We start from the raw sequence: 22,618 nt of genomic DNA on the forward strand, positions 1-22,618 counted from the left end.
CCCTGTGAGTTAGATCAGACTGGAGAAAGGAATAATAGGCCCATGGCAATTGCTATTGCATGGGGAAATGGTGATGTTAACCTAGGTCTTCCAGTTAAAGTAATGGATTACTTTGTGTATGAACTTCAGCAGGTGGATCCATACAGTCTTTTCTCAATGCAAAGTAATTTTTGCAGCCACCTTGTGGAGAATATCTGTATTAACATACCCTTTGTTCAATGGATGGAGTTTACACGGGTTTAGCAGGAAATGGGATCTAAGTAAGGAATTGTTGACACTGTTGGGCAAATGCAGCCATAATCTTTGACTGTTGGTGATCTGTCTTCATGTTCTGCTACCCACATGGAGCTGCTTCAAACCAATAGATACAGTGGTACCTCGGGTTAAATACTTAATTTGTTCCGGAGGTCCGTTTTTAACCTGAAACTGTTCTTAACCTGAAGCACCGCTTTAGCTAATGGGGCTCCCGCTGCTGCCGTGCCGCCGGAGCACAATTTCTGTTCTCATCCTGAAGCAAAGTTCTTCACCCGAGGTAATATTTCTGGGTTAGTGGAGTCTGTAACCTGAAGCGTATGTAACCTGAAGCGTATGTAACCTAAGGTACCACTGTATAGGGTGTGGTGTTTTCTACTCTGATGGTGGTCAGAGAGGAGACTGCCGAGAGGGCTGGGTCTACTGTCATCTGTCTGTCTTGGGAGACAACTGGATACAAACTCCACCTAAGTCCCAATATCCTTCAAGCTGCCAGGAATGCCCTTGGCAACAGAGGCTCTCACTTTCCTCCATTTAAATGCAAAACCCCTCAGGACCAGACATCAGTGGAGTTAAATAATCATAATCATAATATGGTAATTTTATTTTTTGTATTTGTTCTCAAGACATGACCTGGATGGGAGTGGGATTTGAGTGAAGGGCAAAGAGCACAACAGTTTCAAGCCAAACCCCAGATAGCTTCTCCTTGCCGCAACTGCTTTCTCCTACTGGAAACTAGGAGGAAGTGCTTTTTGGCGGGCTCTTTCCTAACCAAACCACTCTCTCAAAGGCACTTCCTCTCAGTTCCAGGCATGCTGAGAGTAGGAGAAAATGCAACTGTGGGTAGCATGGATAGGGGGTGGGAGGGAAAAAAGGGAGGTGCTTCCTTCTTTCCTCTCTTATGTCCCTTCCACCCTGCTGCGGATTTTTGATGGACGCCACTAGTAAGTTACCATTGTCATTGTTAATCTCCTGATGTGCAGGGCGGCCTGTTCAATGATCCTGTAATGCAGAAGATGCACGTCGGCAAGACATCCTGACTGAAAACCTACATGGTTTGCAACAGCAAAGTAAGTCAACCCATAGACTTGATTAAAATTAAATTACCTGCTTATCCTGCCGCTGTGTCAGGAGACACAAGTCAGTATATACCGGTGTCCCACAACCTTCACAAATTGAGGGGAGCTGGGTGAAGAGAAAAATACTTATTTCTTTGTGGCTTTTATGTCCCACGTCTGTCTCTAAGGAGCTCAAGGTGGCATGTGTGATTCTTTCTCCTCCTTATTTAATCCCCACAGCAACTGTCAGGGAACTGCCATCGGCTCAGGGGCAAGAGGGGGGGGGAAGACAGATGGATTACAGAGAGCCCCCAAAGATCTTGGGAAGCAGCACATCCTCAGCGGAGGAAGGAAGCCACGCCTCTAGTGGGGAGGAGATGCAGGGCTCGGAGGAAGCAAGGCGGTGCCAGGACACCTTGCCTGAGCAAAGCGGGGAGGAGAGAGGTCCCCCTTTACCCAAGCCTTCCTTGCGCAGTAGACTTTCGCGCAGAGAGGGGAGGCGTCGGCTGGGGGTCAAGAGACTACTCTGCTGGGGAAGATTTAAGGACCGCCCACTCTCAGATTCTGCCAGTGAATGAGCAAGACGTGGAATAGAGGCGCTCTGCATTGTAAAGGTTTTTAGCACCAATAATAAAGCTTTAGAACAGACCAGTGAGGCATCTTGCCTGATTGCTATTGAGCAACCACCCAATAGCCTGTGAGGTAGGTTAGCTGAGACGAAGAAGAAGAGTTTGAATCATAGAATCCTAGAGTTGGAAGAGACCACAAGGGCCATCGAGTCCAACCCCCTGCCAAGCAGGAAACACCATCAGAGCACTCCTGACATATGGTTGTCAAGCCTCTGCTTAAAGACCTCCAAAGTAGGAGACTCCACCACACTCCTTAGCAGCAAATTCCACTGTCGAACAGCTCTTACTGTCAGGAAGTTCTTCCTAATTTTTAGGTGGAATCTTCTTTCTTGTAGTTTGGATCCATTGCTCCGTGTCCGCTTCTCTGGAGCAGCAGAAAACAACCTTTCTCCCTCCTCTATGTGACATCCTTTTATATATTTGAACATGGCTATCATATCACCCCTTAACCTCCTCTTCTCCAGGCTAAACATGCCCAGCTCCCTTAGCCGTTCCTCATAAGGCATCGTTTCCAGGCCTTTGAACATTTTGGTTGTCAGTTTGGATTTTATATCCCGCCTTGCACTCCCCTTCAGGAGTCTCAAAGCGGCTAACATTCTCCTTTCCCTTCCTCCCTCACAACAAACACTCTGTGAGGTGAGTGGGGCTGAGAGACTTCAGAGAAGTGTGACTGGCCCAAGGTCACCCAGCAGCTGCAGGTGGAGGAGCGGAGACGCGAACCCGGTTCCCCAGATTGCATGACTACCGCTCTTAACCACTACACCACACTGGCTCTTTGACCAGCCTAGGGTCATTAAGCTTCATGGCCAAGTGGGGAGTTGAACAATGGTCTGTCAGGTCCTACTCTGACACTCTAACCACTACACCACACTGTGCACAGTTGCACAGTGAAGCTGTCGTCTGAGTGTGGATTTAAGCATTAGTATCAGATCAGCAAATGCAGCCGTCAAAGGTATAGTGTTTCTTCCTTCCACATCATTAGCATTCAATAGCTGAGGTTCGGCAATGATCAGCCCAGCTTGGAACCACATACTGAATGATGTATGGCAATGAAACTGGGAGACGTGAGCACTCAGACCTTATCATCAGCAAGAGATGGTCGTGAGCTGAGAAGTGATATTGAATATATTATTCAATAGGGGAAACCAGCAGTCCAGTCCTGATTCTGCTAATCGCCACAATTTCAATTCTTTTTAATCCAATGCAATAAATCATGAGTGGTTAGAACTCCGTGGTCTTCTCTTCCTTGACCTCCAGTCCCTGCATCTTTCCAGATTAAATATGAGCTTTTACAAAGGAGAGAAGTAAGGCATCGTGTCCCCATAGAACTGTCTTTAGACTGTTGCTTTTTAACTTGTTCATAAAATGAACTGGAATTCGGGCAGAGCAGTGAAGTGGCCAGCTTTGCAGAGGACATGAAACAATTTCTGTTACATAAAGCGAACAAACAGTTCAGAAAGGTGACAAAGATTGCAAATGGTTAGCAACGGACTTTAGGCCAAAGAAATAATTTCTCCAGCTCAGTGGAATGAGAGCAGGAGGAGCCCCAGATTTAGGCCTAGCGGAAGCACGGTTCCATTTCTGCCCCCCCTTTTCCGAAGGATATCTATATTTTAATAGCACATATGTGTGAAGTGGGGGGGGGGATTCTGTTAGCTGCCTAGAACCATCTTGTTCTCGGCTCATTTCCTAAGTTTTTCTGAGTCATCCAGGAAAAGACTAAAACATTGCTGATTCATTTCCAGATGGCAAAAGTTGACGGTGTGATAAATGAGGACGCTGCCAGATTTGAAATTCTTTGGCACTGCTTGGTAAGATGTGTCCATTCCAACCTTGTACGCCTGTTATCATCAGATAAAGAATGTATGGTCTTTCCCTATGCATTACCCAAAGCTCTCTTGAAGTCTGGAACTTTGAAAAGGGCTTTGTGGTTTCCTAGGGTTCTAGGTGCCTAGGTAAAGGTAAAGGGACCCCTGACCATTAGGTCCAGTCGTGGCCAACTCTGGGGTTGTGCTGCTCATCTCGCTTTATTGGCCGAGGGAGCCGACGTACAGCTTCCGGGTCATGTGGCCAGCATGACTTAGCTGCTTCTGGTGAACCAGAGCAGCGCACGGAAACGCCGTTTACCTTCCCACCGGAGTGGTACCTATTTATCTACTTGCACTTTGACGTGCTTTCGAACTGCTAGGTCGGCGGGAGCAGGGACCGAGCAACGGGAGCTCACCCCGTCACGGGGATTCGAACCGCCGACCTTCTGATCGGCAAGTCCTAGGTTCTGTGGCTTAACCCACAGTGCCACCCGCGCACAGTAAGACATACTCCGGCTTTTTGGGATGTGCAAACCGGGCCACAGCTAGCACCAGCTGTGGCTTGTAACTTCCTTTCAGACTGTGGTTACTGATACTGGTTTGCTCCTGGATTGCAAGCCTTGATGTGTCCATTCAGACATCACAGCAAACAATGGCTTTGGTGTGATGCCTGAACATAGTTATAGTAGAACCAGTTATATCATGTATTGTTTGACCTAGCTGTGTATACAAATCCTCATGCATTTCCATGCTCTTCAAGTAGAACATTGATGGGGGGGAGGGGAGTGGCAGGAAAAGTATTTCTGAGGAGATTCTTGCAATCTACTCCCAAGCTTCTGCTGCTATGAAATGTAAAGATGCATAATAAAATTTTTCATTTCCCCCCTTGTCCCTGTATTTTGTTTTAAACAGACTTTGGGGCAAAGTGGAGGAGATTCGAAAGCGGCGCACTCAGGGTCTTGAGTAATTTTCCAGTTTTTGCATGAAGGCACCAGGTGAAAGTTTAATTGTTTTCATGTGTAAATTGGATAAATGGATTATTTTCTCTCTCTGAAGATACGTGGTGAACCGCTCTTCATCTGAGGAAGCGTGTATAGGGATGGTGCCATATAAATACTGCTAACAATAATTTCAGACAGGTACATGTTGGGAATGGGTTTGCAGTGAGCTCAGATGGCAATGTTGAAGGTGGATTCCGACCTGGGAGATGGATAAAGTCCCAGTAAAGTTTCTGTTACTGTGCTAGTGAAGGTGTGTGTGTGGTTTGTTATGCTGATTAACGTATTGCACTTGCAAGAGATTTTACAGACATTTGCAGTATTGACTGCCTATCTTTCTATATGTCTTGCCCTGAGCAGGATTCCCCAGCGTGACATCTGTGGATGGAACCAGTAGAAGAATTTTGTGCGTCTGTGCTCTCCAATTCTACAGAAAGAGAATTTATAGGTGAGATAGAACAGTCCCAAAAAGAAAGTGGTTTCTATCAAATATCTCATCCTGGTCTCGCTTTATGCACGGTGTGGCTGGAAACACACTTTCTAGCTGGTCTTTACTAATCTTCGTCACTAAGTGCAGTACAGTGGACTCTTGGGTTGCGAACATGATCTGTGCGGGAAGCACGTTCACAACCCGCAGCATCCGCAACCCGCAGCGCCGCACCTGCGCACGTGCGGGTTGCGATCTGGTCTTCTGCGCATGCGCAAAGTGTGATTTAGCGCTTCTGCGCAAGCGCCGAAACCCAGAAGTAACCCATTCCGGTACTTGCGGGTTCAGCCCAGTGCGCAACCCGAAATCGCGCAACCCAAACCCGAGTTATGCCTGTATAGATGTCCTCACTTTCTCCTCTCTTCGGCACCTTTGTCTCAGGTGGCCGATTGTGTAGTTGTGCTTTCCTTATGAGGCAGCACTGGGGTGGGCGATTGGCAGCACTGAGCAGCATGCGCTTCCTGCCAGGCCCTTCCCCTGAGAAAGATTGGGCAGGGAGTGGACCGGGCAACTCCAGTTTCAAATCCATGTTTATTTGGTGGGGAAGGATTAGTCCCCCCCTTTCCCACTTCTCACCTTCATGGGGTTGTTGCCAGCATGAATTTCCTCTCTCCTTGGCTGTTAACTTGCCTGTGCCTGCCTAACACCCATCTCCCCAAAGTCATGCCATGAAGTGTCTTCTAGTTATTCCGCCCAAGCCTGTAGGATTCTTAAAGTCCTCAGGGGCCATGTCATACCTACTTTTCAGGCTACTATTAATATTATTGGTCTAAATCCTCCTATCTGGACTAAAGGGAAACAGAAAGGACTGACAACCCCGGGACCGGGGGGAGGGGACGCTGGAAGAAGATTGGATTGCTTTTATTATATTGTATTTTCTTTTTTGTATTATTATTACTAGAAATGTCTAATGAATGTTGGGGAAATGCTGAAATGAAAGTACCTGGCTCTTGTTAAAATGTTTAAAGAATATGGTAAAAAGGTAATGGTTATGAGAAGTTGGTAAAAAAGATTTAAGTTTTAAGCTCTAAGGCTATTTTCATAAGATAAAACGAGAAGAAAGTAAGGTAATGTAATGATTAAATATTATGAATCATGGATTTAAGTTTTAAGCATTAAGGTTTTTTATAAGATAGGATGATAATAGAGTAAGGTAAAGTAATGACAGAATATTATGAACTTTGAAAAGGATTTGCTGTGACAATTGTTAATCAAGATCCAAGAGATGGGAGGAGGAGGAGGTCGTGGAAAGAAGGTAATGGAAATTGGAGAATCTGAAAAGGATGGTTTTTTTTTCCCTTATGTTTTTTTTCCTTTTTTGTAATGCTTTTTTGTAATGCTTCTGCTTTCTAGGAAACTATGAGATCCCAAGTGAGTACGAGGAAGAGATTCCTCCTGGAGATGATGCAGAGAAGGTGCAGCAAAATGAGCTTCTACCGAGACAAAATGAAGAAAATGCTCCTCAAAGTCATGGAGAAGCCATTGAAGATGAGCAGATGCAAGACAGTTGTCCTGATCGGCAGCATAATGAATCTGCAGATCGAGGTGGTACCCTGGGACTCCTCCAGGACATCGTGTCTCCACCTGGGATTCCCTTGGGAGTAGAACCTTTCCGTTACACCGAAGGTGGGGAGAGCGTCCAATATAATTCAAGCCTTAATGTCCAACCTGAGATCTCTCCAGTGGGAGAGAAGCCTCATAAGTGCACTGAATGTAGCAAGAGCTTCAGCTGGCGCTCTGACCTTATTAAACACCAGAGAATTCACACGGGGGAGAAGCCCTACATATGCAGTGAATGTGGGGAGAACTTCACGGTGAGCTCTCACCTTTTTACACACAGGAGAATCCATACCGGAGAGAAGCCTTTCCTTTGTCCCGAGTGTGGGAAATGCTTCAGTCGGAACTCGCACCTTGTGAACCACCAAAGAACCCACACGGGAGAGAAACCCTTTGAATGCAGCGAGTGCGGGAAAAGCTTCAGCGATTTCTCAACCTTGACTCAGCACCAGAGAACGCACACGGGCGAAAAGCCCTATGTATGTGTTGAGTGTGGGAAAGGCTTTATACAGAGTTCGCATCTCGCAAGGCACCGGAAAACCCACATGGGAGAGAAACCCTACAAGTGCGCTGAGTGCGGCAAAGGCTTCCGATACAAGACACACCTTGTACAACACCACAGACTTCACATAGGATAGGGAAGCAGGGGGAGGACGACTGCTTTGCCTATAAAAGCTAATGAATGTTCTAAGTTTCATGGGGAAATGAAATAAAGAAGGAACCTGAAGAAACGTAGCGTTTTTAACTGCAGTGAACAGAGGCCAGAGCTGTACTTTAAGTAGGAAACATGTTTGCTGTGTGTAAACCATTGCTTGCCAAGTCAGTGTTTAAACTATGGGTGGCATGTGTGCCTGGAAATCCTGGCCAAATTTATGTGGAAGGACTTGTGTGGCACTGGGGCAACAGCCAGTAGGGTGGCGGTTCCTCAAGCAACAGGGAGGGAGGCTGGATGTTGCAAGTCAGGTAATTTGGGGAAGTGGGTGCAGTGGCGTAGCGTGGGGGGTGCCAGGGGTGCCAGCCGCACCGGGCGCAACACTGGGGGGGGGGCGCGAGTCCAGAGGGAAGGGACAAGCAATCGAGGTTTGGTTGGGGTGGGGGGTCGTCGTCTCCGCCACTGCTTCTGTTTTCCGCTGCGCTGAGGCGAGCTGGGCGCGACCAGGCATGCAAGCGCAGCGCCTGGCCAAGCGCTGCAGCTTGGGGAGCCGGCGCCTTAGCGCCTCGCCGTCGGCCGCGCAGCTGTTGCCCAAGCTCGACAACTCGTGGAGGGCGCCTCTCTCTCTCTCTGCCTGGAGGGGAGGGGCTTTCCCTGCTCTTTGTTCCGTTTGAGCAAACACAGCAACGAAACAGAGGAGGGTGGGCAGTAAGACCCTGAGGCAGAATGCAGGAAAGCAGCCGCTTCCTATTTTCAGGTTTCCCTTCTCCGGTACCGACCCACCCACGTTTATTGCGAGGGAAATCTAGCTGACTGCAGGGAAGGGGTTGGGTGCATGTAATGTGTGACAAAGGCATCAGGTGTACGTCTTGGGTGGGAAGGGTATAAGGGTGGGGAGGTAGAGTGCATTTAAAAAAAACAAAACATTGTGGATTTAAACAAGGAAAATGTAGCATAATCTACTGTTTGTAAGGGCCCTTTGGGATTGGTTTTACCCATCTCAGACAGTTAGCTCATAGTGTAAATAAAGATGGCTGTTGTTTACATTTTTTTAATAAAAGCATCAACAACAATCCTTTTGCACGGTTTGTTGTGCTGTGTTGCAGAACTTTTTGCAGTTGCAGGATTAGGGATGGTGTTCTGTGCTACAGTGGCGTAGCGTGGGGGGTGCAGGCTGGGCCAGCCACACCGGGCGCAACATCTGGGGGGCCGCGCTCCACGGGTTAGGGGGCGCAAAATCCACGGGTTAGGGGGCGCAAATTACTTGCCTTGCCCCGGGTGCTGACAACCCACGCTACGCCACTGAGTGGGTGAGTATAGTTGATGGATTGATGAGTTCAACAAAGAATGGGAACTTTGGACCTGTAGGGATACAGTCACCAGGACCTCAGCTGATGTGCAGTAAGTGAGAGGAGGGACACTTTGTCCTCATTTAGCGAGCAGAAAGCATGCTGTGTTGTGTAGCTGATTCCAAATGGTGACTTTGGAAACATCTCCCTTTTTCATCTGCAGGTGGGAAAATTCCCCTTCGTCTTTCACGCAATATCTCCCCTGATTGCATTGATGTTTTCTTTTTTAAAATTATATGTATACGCATGCTGCTCTAGGGGCTCAGCTGAACCTGGGGTGGGGGTGGGGAGAGGAAATGGAAGAGCTTTTGAACATGTTAACAATGTTTACTTTTCTCTGAAATAAAACCTTGGTTTTTTTTTTAAATATAAAAAAGAGTTACCTATTCTTCCATTTTTAACCTGTGCTTGGATTTCTGGTTGAAATTGCATTTGGGTATCTGTAAAGTGTCCAGATGCACTTAATGGACAGTGAAAACCTGGCACTCTGTACAGTCCCCAGGGTGAAGAGGCACCGTAGGGTAGAAGGATTTGTTAGCTGACAAGACTTGGGGGCCAGAGTATAGAATCAGCAGGATCAGGTGGTAACTATTTTATGGACCATACTAGAGAAAAATGGGAAACTGAGATGAGAACCAGGCCAAACCCTTCTTTGCGCCATATTCTTTAAGAATGTCTTTTTCCTCACCCACCCGTTTTTAGCAGCACACCTCATCACCCTTATCACAAAAACCATTGCCACTTGATCATGCGGATTCTATAAAATGGCCCTCAATTAAACTCAATTTAAAAAACCCCACACACAACACTTGTTGCACAGGTCACGCATGTCCTGCTGATTTTATATATGCATTGCTATTATCAACATTTCTCTGCTAGGTGCTTGCAGGTAACCAGTTTGTGACAAATCACTGCTGTCCTTGCAGTTTTGAATGGTGACAGGAGCAGATGGTGGCCCATGAGAGCTGGTGAAGAACTCTGCAGTGAACTAAAGGGTTCTTGTTACAGAAAGTGGGTTCCACACTTTGGCTGCTCTGTTGCCTCCCAGCTGACCCCCACCCTCCTTACTTCCTGCCTTCATCCTGCCACGGAGGTCAACCTTAGAGGGTCTTGTTTTTCAGGTAGTCCCTTCTTAATGGAGCTACTTTGGCAATCCACTGGCTTGTAAGCTCCTTGGCTTCTTCCCATTTGTAGCGAGGTGCATAGCCAAAATCCCGTCGAGCTTTTCTGGAAGAAAAGCTAAAAGGGGTATTGACCAAGGTCACAAGGTGAGTATTGATGCGGGGAATGTATCTGGCAAAAGGCCGGAGTAAGAAACTCACAATCTCCAGCAGCAGACTATAGTAATAGAAGATTGTCAAGGGCATCGGTAGTTTGGGTTCAATCCCAAACCCCAGCTCCTTGCTCAGCTCGTAATTTAAGTCCGAATAGCTCATGTGGGGAGTGTCATCTGTGATGTAATAGAATTTCCCTCGGATCCGCTTGACCTTTTCTGGATCCCTCATGGCTTTCGCCACTTGAATGTGAGCCGAAGCAATGTTCCCTACGTAGATGGGATTTACGAGAGCCTCCTTCCTAGATAGCCTTATAAAGACATTATTGTTTTGGATGCTTTCATCGAGATGGCCCAGAAGGAAAGGACTTCCTTCTCCAAAGATGTACGGGGACCTCAAAGCGCACGTCACAAGACTGCTGCCATCTTTCAGCGGCTGGCCATCCAGCTGCTGCACAAATTTCTCCGCTACTCTCTTTGATTCAGCGTAAGGAAATTTTCTGGTATCGTGGTACACTGTGTCTTCATCGCCATCAACAATGGGGTCCCCTCTTCTGTTTGGACCCATCACTTCAATGCTGCTGGTGAAGACAAAATACTGGACGTTGTTGTGGAAGCAGGCATCCAAGAGCAGCTGTGTACCTTTGCCAAAAAGAAATACGTTAGCAAGGCTGGCTCAAGTTTTGCTACCAGAGGTGGGGAAATGAAAAGAACATTTCCACACTCTCTCACACATGTGCCTTCTGCCATTTTTAGTGATGACCCAAACCCACCAGCTCACATTGCATTGTGCCAGGCTATCTTTGTAAAGAACTGCTTGCATGAAGCAAGATGGCAGGTGTTCCCTGCGAGAGGGGCTCCTGCTAGGAAGTCGAAAGGCTCTGTAGCTCCTCCCCAGCTTATCCGTTAAAGTGGGTCTACTTACTACACAGCATTTCTGGAAATTTTGACCTGAGGCTTAATTTCAGCCTCTTTTCAGTTCAGTGCTGCCCTACCACTCATTCTGCATAACGTACATCAGTGTGCATAAAAATCCCTCAACGTGTACTAAAACACACCAGGGAATGGCCTGTACTAAACCATTCTCCCTGATGCACTGGTCTTCAACATGCAGGGAGGTTTCTTTTTAAAGAAAAGTGGTTATTCAAACATGCAGTCCTGTCCAGAATCCACTGACTTCAGACTAGTCCCTCATTTTGTAACAGGAGACTCTTACATTTCATATCAACGTTTAAATGCAGAACATTGTGCACTAAGCATCTGCAGCTGAAACTGCAGTGTAAAGTGGAACAATCTATTCTACCATCTCAGGACTCTTCCTCTGCATCCCTACCTCATTCTGCACTGTGTCACTCTAGCTTCCCAAGAACAGCTCTGACAGGCTGGGGTGTGGCTGTGTATTCCTGACAGTGCCATCGAAATGAGACAACAGAGGCTCCCGTATTTTTCATTCTATATAGGACGCACATTTCCCCCTCCAAAAATTAAGGGGAAATGTGTGTGCATCCTATAGAGTGAATGCAGGCTGCGCCACTAAGCCCAAAGCCAGAACAGGAAGATGGAGCACTGCGGAGCGCTCCCTCTCGCTGCTCTAGCTTGGGGACGGTGCCTTCACCCCGCTGTCCTGCAGAAGCTAGCAAGGCTGTTCCCAAGCCAGAACAGTGAGACGGAGGGGACGGCTGCGCGCAAACCTCTGTAGGGCAGCGGGGCGCTGCACTCCAAAGGCTTCAGGGATCTTTGAGGCTGGCGGTGGGGGAAAGCAGCGCTTGCCTCCACTGCCAGCCCCACAAGCTCTGGTGAATGTACCTTGAACGCACCTTGTTTTAGAGGGGGAGAACAAGAAAAAAAAATTTTCCCTGTTCTCCCCCTCCTATGGTCCAGTGCGTCCTATGGTCCGGTGCGTCCAATGGAGCGAAAAATACGGTATATTGTGTTGTAGTACATCAGCAGGTGGCTGAAGGGGGAATAGGAAGCAGGAGGACTCATGGCAAAAGGTGGACACTGAATATTTGGCCTGTGTGTATTCCTTGTGATACCAGGCCACCCTCTCCCAGAGGTTGTTGTTGCTGCAACAGAAACCACCTTCCCTGCTCTGAATTTCAGCTCCCTGGGGACAGGCTGGGGTTGGTCAGCAGTGAAGGAAAGACATATTCAATAAGCAGAACATATGGTTCTTCATTGTGAACTATATGCTGATCTCCACCAGCAATTTCTAGATGATAATAATAATAATAATAATAATAATAATAATAATAATAACAACAACAACAACAATAATTTATTCATACTCCGCCCATCTGGTTGGCTTCCCCAGCCACATCTGGTGGGAGGGTGTTCCACAGGGAGGGCGCCACTACCGAGAAGGCCCTCTGCCTGGCTTCTCACAGTGAGGGAACCGCCAGAAGGCCCTCGGTGCTGGACCTCAGTGTCCGGGCTTAACGATGGGGGTGGAGACACTCCTTCAGGTATACTGGACCGAGGCCGTTTAGGGCTTTAAAGGTCAGCACCAACACTTTGAATTGTGCTCGGAAACGTACTGGGAGCCAATGTAGGTCATCCAAGACTGGTGTTATATGGTCTCGGCGGCCGCTCCCAGTCACCAGTCTAGCTGCCGCATTCTGGATTAGTTGTAGTTTCCGGGTCACCTTCAAAGGTAGCCCCACGTAGAGTGCATTGCAGTAGTCCAAGCGGGAGATAACCAGAGCATGCACCACTCTGGCGAGACAGTCTGCGGGCAGGTAGGGTCTCAGCCTACGTACCAGATGGAGCTGGTAAACAGCCGCCCTGGACACAGATTTTACCTGTGCCTCCATGGACAGCTGTGAGTCCAAAATGACTCCCAGGCTGCGCACCTGGTCCTTCAGGGGCACAGTTACCCCATTCAGGACCAGGGAATCCTCCACACCTGTTCGCCTCCCATCCCCCCAAAACAGTACTTCTGTCTTGTCAGGATTCAACCTCAATCTGTTAGCCGCCATCCATCCTCCAACCACCTCCAGACACTCACACAGGACCTTCACCGCCTTCACTGGTTCTGATTTGAAAGAGAGGTAGAGCTGGGTATCATCTGCATATTGATGGACACCCAGTCCAAACCCCCTGATGATTTCTTCCAGCGGCTGCATGTATAAATTGAAAAGCATGGGGAAGAGGACAGAACCCTGAGGCACCCCACAAGTGAGAGCCCAGGGGTCTGAACACTCATCCCCCACCACCACTTTCTGAACACGGCCCAGGAGGAAGGAGCGGAACCACTGTATGACAGTGCCCCCAGCTCCCAGCCCCTCAAGGCGGTCCAGAAGGATGTTATGGTCGATGGTATCAAACGCTGCTGAGAGATCCAGCAGAACTAGGAAACAGCTCTCACCTTTGTCCCTAGCCCGCCGGAGATCATCAACCAGTGCGACCAAGGCAGTTTCAGTCCCATGATGAGGCCTGAACCCTCATGGTCCGCATCCTCCAGGCGTGCCTGGAGTTGTTCAGCAACCACTCGCTCAATCACCTTGCCCAGGAATGGAAGATTTGAGACTGGGCGATAGTTAGCCATCGTGGCTGCATCTAAAGATGGTTTTTTAAGAAGCGGTTTAATAACCGCCTCTTTCAGCGGGTCTGGGAAGGCTCTCTCACGGATCAACTCTGCATCCCCAAATGGAAACCAGAGTTGGAGGTCATACATTTTCTATTACTGGGGAATGATCAAGAGCTCACCAAGTTACTGGCTAAATATCTCTATTTGGTTTTTTTGTCGTCAAAATACACTGCAGACGTCTGATCTCCCTGGAGACCTAGAGATGTGACGATAGACTTCTCTGCCTCCTTTCTTGTAGCAAATGTTTTGTGCCACTGGGGAAGTGGTAATTCTGTATTGATTTGTTTTGGATGTTTGTGTGTAATGCCAATAAAAGGTTTGGTGATGAATAAGCAGCACAAATCACCTTGCTGAGGTCATTTCAATCGTCTTGCCAACGTTCCTTTCCAAGTGTGTCCCACCCGGATTTCCCTCTGCACAACCCAGTCTTACCTTTCGTGTTGACATCCCAGAGTGTCTGTTTGTCTATATATCCCAAGACGTCGATGAGGCAAGCCGTGTGGATGACAAGAGAGACACCTTGGGTAGCCGTGCGGAGGAACGCTGCATCCCGGATATCCCCTTGGATGATTGTCAGGGGAGTTTTAGTCTTCAGTTCTGGAAATTATGACATCAGATAAAGGGGTGATCAGCTGTTTGCCTCCATGGGTTCACTAAAGAGCAGGAGAATCCCTACCGTTTAATCCAGGGGTCAGCAACCCGTGGCTCCGGAGACGCATGTGGCTCTTTTACACCTTTGCCATGGCTCCGGGGCGGATACTAGCGAGGGGAGGAGGCGCATTGTGCGCCCCGACACTCCCCACTGTGGCGGGTGCTGTACTGGCTGTGACGTCGCATGGGGGCGGTGCGTGCGTTAGTCACGCACCGTCCCGACGTCACCTTCCTACCCGCCCGCTACATTGTAAGGGGCATGTACGCTGGTCACTGCATTGAAAGGGGGCATGTACGCTGGTCACTGTTTTGAAGGGGAGTGAAGAGCACACACACACAAAAAGGTAACTTGTTAATTTAACGTTTATTTCTATGAGGAGGAGTAATTCTGAGGGGTCAAACAAAGAAATAATTTTAAAAAGTGCCAAAAAAGTTATTTTTATAATGACGAGTTTTGTGGCTCCCAGTTTTTTCCCCTTCGGAAACGGGTCCAAGTGGCTCTTAAAGGTTGCAGACCCCTGGTTTAATCTATATCAAGGAGCAGCCAAAACGACATGTTTCTCAAGACTTTGGCCGGATTTGGGGTTGATGGGGCCCTAGGCTACTGAAGGTAATGGGGCCCTTTATATGAGCAAACCAGTGATTTTTTAGGGAGCGGACTGGCAGGCAGGGCCCATTACTTACATCATAGGAGCCTACAACACAACACAAAACACTGTTGCTGTGTGTAGATTTTATTTTATTTGTTTTTTATACAGTGGTGCCCCGCAAGACGAATGCCTCGCAAGACGGAAAACCCGCTAGACGAAAGGGTTTTCCATTTTTGAGCTGCTTCGCAAGACGATTTTCCCTATGGGCTTGCTTTGCAAGACGAAAACGTCTTGCGAGTGTTCCGATTTCCCCCCGCTTCCCCCCCTTTTTCTAAGCCGCTAATCGCCTTTTAGCCGCTAATCCGCTAAGCCTTTAATAGCCGCTAAGCCTTTAATAGCTGCTAAACTGCTAATAGCGCTAATCCGCTAATCCGCTAATAGGGTTGCTTCGCAAGACGAAAAAACCGCTAGACGAAGAGACTCGCGGAACGGATTAATTTCCTCTTGCGAGGCACCACTGTATTTTGGAAATGTACATCCAGGTTTTTTCCCCTTTAATTTTTTTTGAGGCCCCCAAGAGAGTGGGGCCCGAAGCTAGAGCTTGTTTAGCTTATATGTAAATCTGGCACTGTATATACTATACCTTGAAAGCACATTCTTTCCCTCAAAGAATTCTGGGTGCTGTAGTTTGTTAAAAGTTGCCGGGAATTGTCACTTTGCAAGAGCTAAACTACAGTGCCCAGAATTCCTTTTTTAAAAAACCTTTTATTTACACATTTTAATAATTGTACAATCATTTTAACATTTTTAAAACTCTACTTCCTCCCCCCTCTTTCTGTGGTTCCTATTTTTTTTATATTTTCTGCATATTCTGAATTAACCATTTAGTCATCTACTTTAAATGTATACTCTTATAAAACGGCAGATTGTTACAACAATCCTGCCAATGTTCTTATTGTTTAGTTTGTTTGTAAATATTCAACAAGCCATTTCCATTCATTTTTAAAAAGTTTGATATCTTGATTTCTTATTTTTCCGGTAAGTTTTGCCATTTCTGCATATTCCATGAATTTTTGTGTCCATTCTTCTTTTGTCAGGACTTCTTCTTTCCATTTCTGAGCAAATAAACATGATTGCTGCTGTAGTCACATACATAAATAAATTTCTATAAAGTTTGGGTAGTTCTTCAGAATTCTTCTGAGGGGAAAGATGTGTTTTAAAGGTATAGTGTATATGCAAACTGTATGTTAGAGCCAATAAGAAGTAAATGATTCTAGCCGACTTAAGCCTTTTCTAAATCTGTGCTGGATTATGACACATCTCTCTTCAGTTCAATTGTATGTATTTTCAAAATGGGGGGGGGGGGTGTCTAATTGCCCATGGTCAGTAAGAGATGCCCTTGTGCAGTGTTTCCCAACCTTTTTTGGGCAAAGGCACACTTGTTTCATGAAAAAAATCTCGAGGCACACCACCATTACAGCCCCGTGACGTCAGCGCGCAGCGTCACGCCGGGAGAGACATGAATTGCTAGCAAATTACATAATCACCTCCTTGAGGGCTGGCTCATCTTCTCCGAAGGCAGAACCCCATTAATTAACAGCACAGACTCACACCATAGCCAAGACGAGGGGGGAAAACCTCAGTCATGCACAGTCATGCACATATGGGGGCTAAATGAGGACGAAGACCGGGCAGAGAGCAGGGTTCAAATCACCCCACCTGGCCAGGACAATCCCTGGGTGCTCCCTTGGGCCACTCGCCTGACCCACCTCGCAGGGCTGTTGTTGCGAGGATAACACGGGGAGAACCACGCGCGCCCCCAGGAGCTCCTTGGAGGAGAAAGCGGGCGATGAATGCAATGCACGAAATATATGAGAGGCAACCAGGTTTTGCAGGTGAGGGGCCCCCGCCAGCCTCCGCTTCCAACACCCGGCGCAACGGCGCCGAAGTTTCCCCCCGGGCTCGGCTCGGGGAGCAGCGCTGCTCCCCCCCGGCTCCCCTTCGCCCTCCCGGCTCTCTCTGCCGCCCACTGGGGACCCTCCTCACCTGCCAAGTCTGGAGCGCCGGTGGAAGTTGCATGCATGCAGGCAGGGCGCCGCGTTGCCATTGCATTGCACTGCACTCCATGCAACGCCTGCACGCATGCATTGCCTTGCACGCCCGCCAAGGGGTCTCCCCGCGGTCCGATGCGTCCCCTCCGGCGCGGATGCAGCATTGCAAAAATAAAAAAACCCCGACGCAGCCCTACCTGGGGGGCAGCCTCCGCCTCCGCCACTCCGCCTCCGCGGGGATCCCCGGGCTCCATCCTGACGCCCAATCTCCGCGGGGGCGCAGGCAGGCTGCGCGGGGTCTGCGCGGAAGAGCCCCTGCCCGCCCGGCCGCCGCCGCTGCGCTCATTCCATGGCCAGGAGAAGAGCGCTTCAAACAAAACGCCCGGCCTGCCAGGCCACGCTGGGAAACGTAGTTCGCGCACCCCGCACGGGCGCGGAGCCCAAGGGCGAGGGGACTACGGATCCCGGCAGCCCCCGCGCCAGGGACGGAGGGGGAGAGGCCGGGTGCAGGGATGGAGGGACGGGTGGGCGAGCGAGTGAGTGAGTGGCAGCCGCCAAGCCTTGGCCGAGAGCCAGGAAGGGCCTCCCCGGAGGAGGAGGAGGAGGGAGGCGCAGAGCGGGAGGGAGGGAGGGAACCCCAGGGGTCATCTAGTGACGGCGCCCCAATCGAAAATTAGACTTAAAAAAAAAAAATCTTTCAAATTTTTTAATTTTTCCCGCGGCACACCAGGCAACATCTCGCGGCACACTAGTGTGCCGCGGAACAGTGGTTGGAAAACACTGCCCTTGTGGGCAATGTGTCCAAAAAAGGGGGGGGGAGCAGAGTCCACGATGTCTCAGCACTCTACTGCACACTGAAGAAGGCCGAAGGATGCCTCCCTCTTTTTTGAATATTGGTCTTTTTTCTTAAAAGCTCATTTTTCTTGCATGACTAACATGACCTTTGTGTAATCCCAAGGAGTCTGTGGCCATGCAGCTTTTCAGTTGGAAGCCATAGGGGCACTGAAAGCTGCCTCCCACAGCTCAATATTGACCAGTTACAAGATTTGTATTAAATTTTTCACAATACAGATACAGTTGTACCTTGGAAGTTGAATGGAATCCGTTCCGGAAGTTTGTTCAACTTCCAAAACATTCGGAAACCAAAGCGCGGCTTCTGATTGGCTGCAGGAAGCCCCCGTCAGACGTTCAGGTTCCAAAAAATGTTCGCAAACCGGAACACTCACTTCTGGGTTTGCAGTATTCAGGAGCCAGAATGTCCAAGTACCAAGGCATTCGGGATCCAAGATATGACTGTACAATAAGATAAGGACTACCAAAAATACAGGCAACTCCCTATTTACATGGGGGTTGTGTTCTAGTATTGTGCATGTCAGCGGTTATGCATAAGCCCATTACACCCCCACCCTGTTCTGTCCCCTTTGGGGGTCAAAAGTGGCCCACATATTGGCAGTCACGCATCAATCCGACTCGCACAAAATGGTTGCCGGAGTCCTCTCCTAAAGGCAATTCTCAGCCCCCACCTCCCACAGAAGGTAGCAGCTGCCCCCCAAGCTCTCATCCGATATCCTTCCTTTCTCCTCCCAGCCTCTCACCCTGGGTGACCGAGATTACCCTGTCCACCACCCGGAGCCCTCCATCAGCCATCTACCACTCCTTTGAGTACACAATCCCTGGATTTTAACAAATGTACGACTTCACAGAAAAGGAGAAAAGACACACAGAAATTGTCAATGCCCTGAACCTCAAATTGTCTACAACAAAAAGGTCTCAAACTGACCGTAATTGACCTGTATGGAGGATCTGAAAGAGACACTGAATGTTGCTTTTGTTAATTATAGAAAACTTTTTAATATTTCCTGAACTGTACTGCTAGGCATGTTGCTGCTGCTATCCTGGATATTCAGGGGACAATGGGAAACCAGTCTGCCAGTGCTCTAAAGTCAGTCAATTAGTTTTTAAACTGAAGGCTTCTCTATAGAGTAATATACGAACAGCAGCCACAGGAGGTCCTTCCTGCTTTTCCTAGGACAATAACTAAAGGAACAGTTGTCTCTTATTTAAATCTAACTTCTGAGGTTTAAGTTTGTTGCCCTTACACCTAATGCCCCTGGTTTTTATTTTTCGCTCTGGATTGGTGCCCACACATGCCTGCCATCTAGAGACCACCAGCCCTGCTCCCAGCACAGGCACACAGGCAGGAAAAACTCGCATAGCATCTGAACATTCAGCTGAGCATGTAAAAAGGGAGACATCATTCAATTCCAGTTGTGGAAGCCTGTTTCATTTGTTCATCTGAATACATGGAAGTTGTGGAGATACAGCCCACTCCCAATGAACCTACATCTTATTTTAATGAATTGGCTTTTGCACAACTTCGGAAAGCTTTTACAGAGTTACGACTAAATACAATAAAGTCTGCTTATAGAGATGGGAGACACAGAGGCATACCAAAAAACAAACGTGTTTGCATTAGGGGATGTTCCGAAGTAGAGGACCTTATGCATTATACAGTGGTGCCCCGCAAGACGGATGCCTCGCAAGACGGAAAACTCGCTAGACAAAAGAGTTTTCCGTTTTGGAGGTGCTTCGCAAAACGAATTTCCTATGGGCTTGCTTCGCAAGATGACAATGTCTTGCGAGTTCCTGCTGGTTCCCCCCCCCCTTTTCTAAGCCGCTAAGCCGCTTATCAGCTGATCTGATCAGCAGATAAGCCGCTAAAAGTCACTAATCAGCTGATCTGATCAGCAGATAAGCCGCTAAAAGCCGCTAATAGCGCTAATCCGCTAATCCTTCAATGGGCTTGCTTCCCAAGACGAAAAAACCGCTAGACAAAGAGAATCACAGAACGGATTCTTTTCGTCTTGCGAGGCACCACTGTATCTTGCACTGTCCCTTATATAATGATGCAAGAAAAAGATTTTTAGCACCTATAATGACAAGGTCCCCTGGCCAGAACCCCTCTGACATGATTTTATATCTCCTCGCAGAAACAGATAAGTACAGCCCACTCAGATGTTTGCCAGAGACCGTGTTTCTGACGAGGCTAACGGCAGTCTGCAGGGAGCGCCCAGGTTTGCAAAGTTGCAACCTTATGCCAAAGTATTCCTGTTCCACAGTACAGCTGTTGCCCCACTGCTACCCCATTCTACCATCACAGAGCAATATAAAACAGACAACGACCCTATTAAAAAAACCCACACCGTCAAAATATTAACATGAAACACATTTAACCATCCCCAAACAGAAAACTAAACCAGTGAAGAAATATCAGGCCTTTTAAAGAACCGCAGTTTAATGACGGGGCCTGAGGCACCTTGCTTGGTGATGGGCAAACACCCTGCTGCACAAAACATATTCTCTGCAGGTAGAAAAGTGGCCTGTCAGGGCGAAGGATCCCAGTACGATATACAATATCTTTATTGGCATTGTCCCATGCAGAACAATGAAATTGAAAAACTACATAAAACTACATTAAAACTACATAAAACTACATTAAAACTACATTAAAACTACATAAAACATTCAAAAACCCCTAAAAACTCTGAAACCCAATTTTAAAATACACTATACTATAGAGACCCCTTATGCTGCGTTTAGAACCAGAATTGCATTTGCGTAGAAACTGTTTCTCAGGCGGCTAGTCCTAGTCTTTATAACCCTATACCTCCTTCCAGAAGGCAGAAGCTGAAAGAGATCATTTCCGGGGTGCGCACTATCCTGTGCTATCTCTGCTGTTTTCTTATGGCACCTGGCAGCATAGATTTGATCTAAGGTGGGAAGGTACACTCCTTTCCTGAGCACGCTACCTTTCTATGTGCGTCCTGCGAGCTCCCACCTGCGTTCTGAAATGTTTCAGCTCATGCAACACCTCAGTAAGTGAGGCCACTGTCCCGAAATGACCCCCCCCCCACGAGATAACCCTACAATTTGGATCCTCACATGTCTTCTCTAAACTCCAGATCTTCCCCTCCCTTCAGAAAGCAAACAGAGAGGAACTTACTTCCAAAACGCTGGAGCGTCTCAGGGCTGAGGGCTTTGTCCGTGGCGCGGACCTCAGCCAGTCCTTCCTCTTTCTCCAGCAACTGGCAGACGATCCTTTGACCAAGGAATCCACCAGCTCCGGTCACCAGACATTTCGTTCCTGCCAAAGACATGGTGGAGAAGCTGCAGCAGTTGACCTAGGGCAGCTCTTCCTTCTGAGAGACGAGGAGAAGGGAACAGCAGCGCTTAAAAAATAACAAACTCAGAAGGGATGGCCAGATTCGGGTACCACTATGACTAGAAACTCTAAGAAGTTAGCTGCTCAAAGAGACAGCAATGATTAATGATCCCTACAGTCTCCTCCCTTGTCTGAATTCCTCAGGACAGAGGTGGCAGCTCAGGGTTGTTGCTGTTACTGCCTTCTCATCTCAACCTCCTTTTATTCTCATCCCTCCTTCTCTTTGCCTCCCTCAGATTGGGTAGCACACCCATGACGTTCCCTCTTGCTGCACCCAGCTCTCTTCCCTCTTCCTCCACCCACTTGGGGGGGGGGGATCCTTGAATTTATTTATTTATTTTTAGAAAAAGCTCGCACAACTGGCATCGCTTGTGTCTGGGGTTTCCCCCCCCATGCATTTGTCCTGTTCAAGAATTACCTGGTGGGTTCTTGAATGGATGGCAGAAGAGTTACCTTATTTTTTGCTCCATAAGACTCACTTTTTCCCTCCTAAAAAGTAAGGGGAAATGTGCGTGCGTCTTATGGAGCGAATGCAGGCTGCGCAGGTATCCCAGAAGCCAGAACAGCAAGAGGGATTGCTGCTTTCGCTGCGCAGCGATCCCTCTTGCTGTTCTGGCTTCTGAGATTCAGAATAGTTTTTTTTTCCCCCTCCTCCAAAAACTAGGTGCGTCTTGTGGTCTGGTGCGTCTTATAGAGCGAAAAATACAGTACTTCCAGTCTTGCAGAAGAGGGCCGGCATCCGATGAGAACAGATAACAACTCTGGCTTCATCAATTGGCTGAACAGAAAAACCGCACTGGGAAAAAGTTCACGCAACCTGCAGCAGAATCAGGCAGTAAAATCCTTTGCATGGCAGCTTCCAGGATGGAATGCCTGAATATTTGCTCTTGTTTTTCAAACAGACAAATGAAAGCACTTGTTTAACTAGCATGTCCTGGAGAAAGGTTCATCCTAGCTTTCTCCCAGACATTTCCCCCCCCTTCAAGTGCATGGGATTTCCAAAACAAACAAACACCAGAGTGTGTTTGCTACCCTCCACCTGACACACAGCTGCTGTTGTTTAAAATGGTATAATGCAGTAAACATTTTACCATTTCAGTTCAGCAGATAGTATAAATGGCCCTCTCATTTTAAAGACTACTCCTCAGTTGTTTTCTCGTCTGCTGCTTTGGCAAAATCAAAGCAATGCTAGCTTGTAGCTCCATTTGTAACAAACACTTTAAATAATACATTTAATTATTGACTTGCCCCACCCTCCGGCCCTAGGAGTCCCCAGAAGGGAGCCGGTCCTGGAGGAAGAGCTGTGAGGGGAGAGACTCCATCAGGCAAGGCTTCCTCCCACCTGCCTTGCCCCAAAACAATACAAAATAGAATACAAAAACAAGGAAAACAGACTTACTATGCAAAATTAAGTAACAATTATAGAATCATAGGGGTTTTTTTAGAGTTGGA

At 47.9% G+C, this 22,618-nt stretch overlaps 2 protein-coding genes across 3 annotated transcripts; one reads left to right on the forward strand and one right to left on the reverse strand.

Moving 5' to 3' along the window:
* Positions 1-685: 685 nt before the first annotated feature.
* ZNF697 (zinc finger protein 697) lies at positions 686-9,015 on the forward strand. Of its 2 annotated transcripts, XM_082206143.1 has the most exons (6): positions 686-1,322; positions 3,685-3,750; positions 4,660-4,742; positions 5,106-5,193; positions 6,586-7,774; positions 8,757-9,015. In XM_082206143.1, exons 4-5 carry the CDS (start codon positions 5,130-5,132, stop codon positions 7,425-7,427), a joined length of 906 nt encoding a protein of 301 aa, XP_082062269.1. In that variant the 5' UTR covers positions 686-1,322; positions 3,685-3,750; positions 4,660-4,742; positions 5,106-5,129; the 3' UTR covers positions 7,428-7,774; positions 8,757-9,015. The 2 variants fall into 2 exon arrangements, with proteins under 2 accessions (XP_082062269.1, XP_082062270.1); XM_082206144.1 differs by lacking the exons at positions 686-1,322; positions 3,685-3,750 and having other exon boundaries at positions 4,120-4,742.
* Positions 9,016-9,796: 781 nt separating this feature from the next.
* Positions 9,797-21,351, reverse strand: LOC309522660 (3 beta-hydroxysteroid dehydrogenase/Delta 5-->4-isomerase type 1-like). The gene is made up of 3 exons (XM_082206122.1): positions 20,948-21,351; positions 14,085-14,249; positions 9,797-10,705 (listed from the first exon to the last, which is right to left on the reverse strand). The coding sequence occupies exons 1-3, from the start codon at positions 21,099-21,101 to the stop codon at positions 9,891-9,893; spliced, it is 1,134 nt and encodes a 377-aa protein (XP_082062248.1). The 5' UTR covers positions 21,102-21,351; the 3' UTR covers positions 9,797-9,890.
* Between the last annotated feature and the right edge of the window lie 1,267 nt (positions 21,352-22,618).

The sequence above is a fragment of the Podarcis vaucheri genome (assembly GCF_965113315.1).
Source record: "Podarcis vaucheri genome assembly, chromosome: 17".
In the NCBI taxonomy this organism is placed as follows: Eukaryota; Metazoa; Chordata; class Lepidosauria; order Squamata; family Lacertidae; genus Podarcis; species Podarcis vaucheri.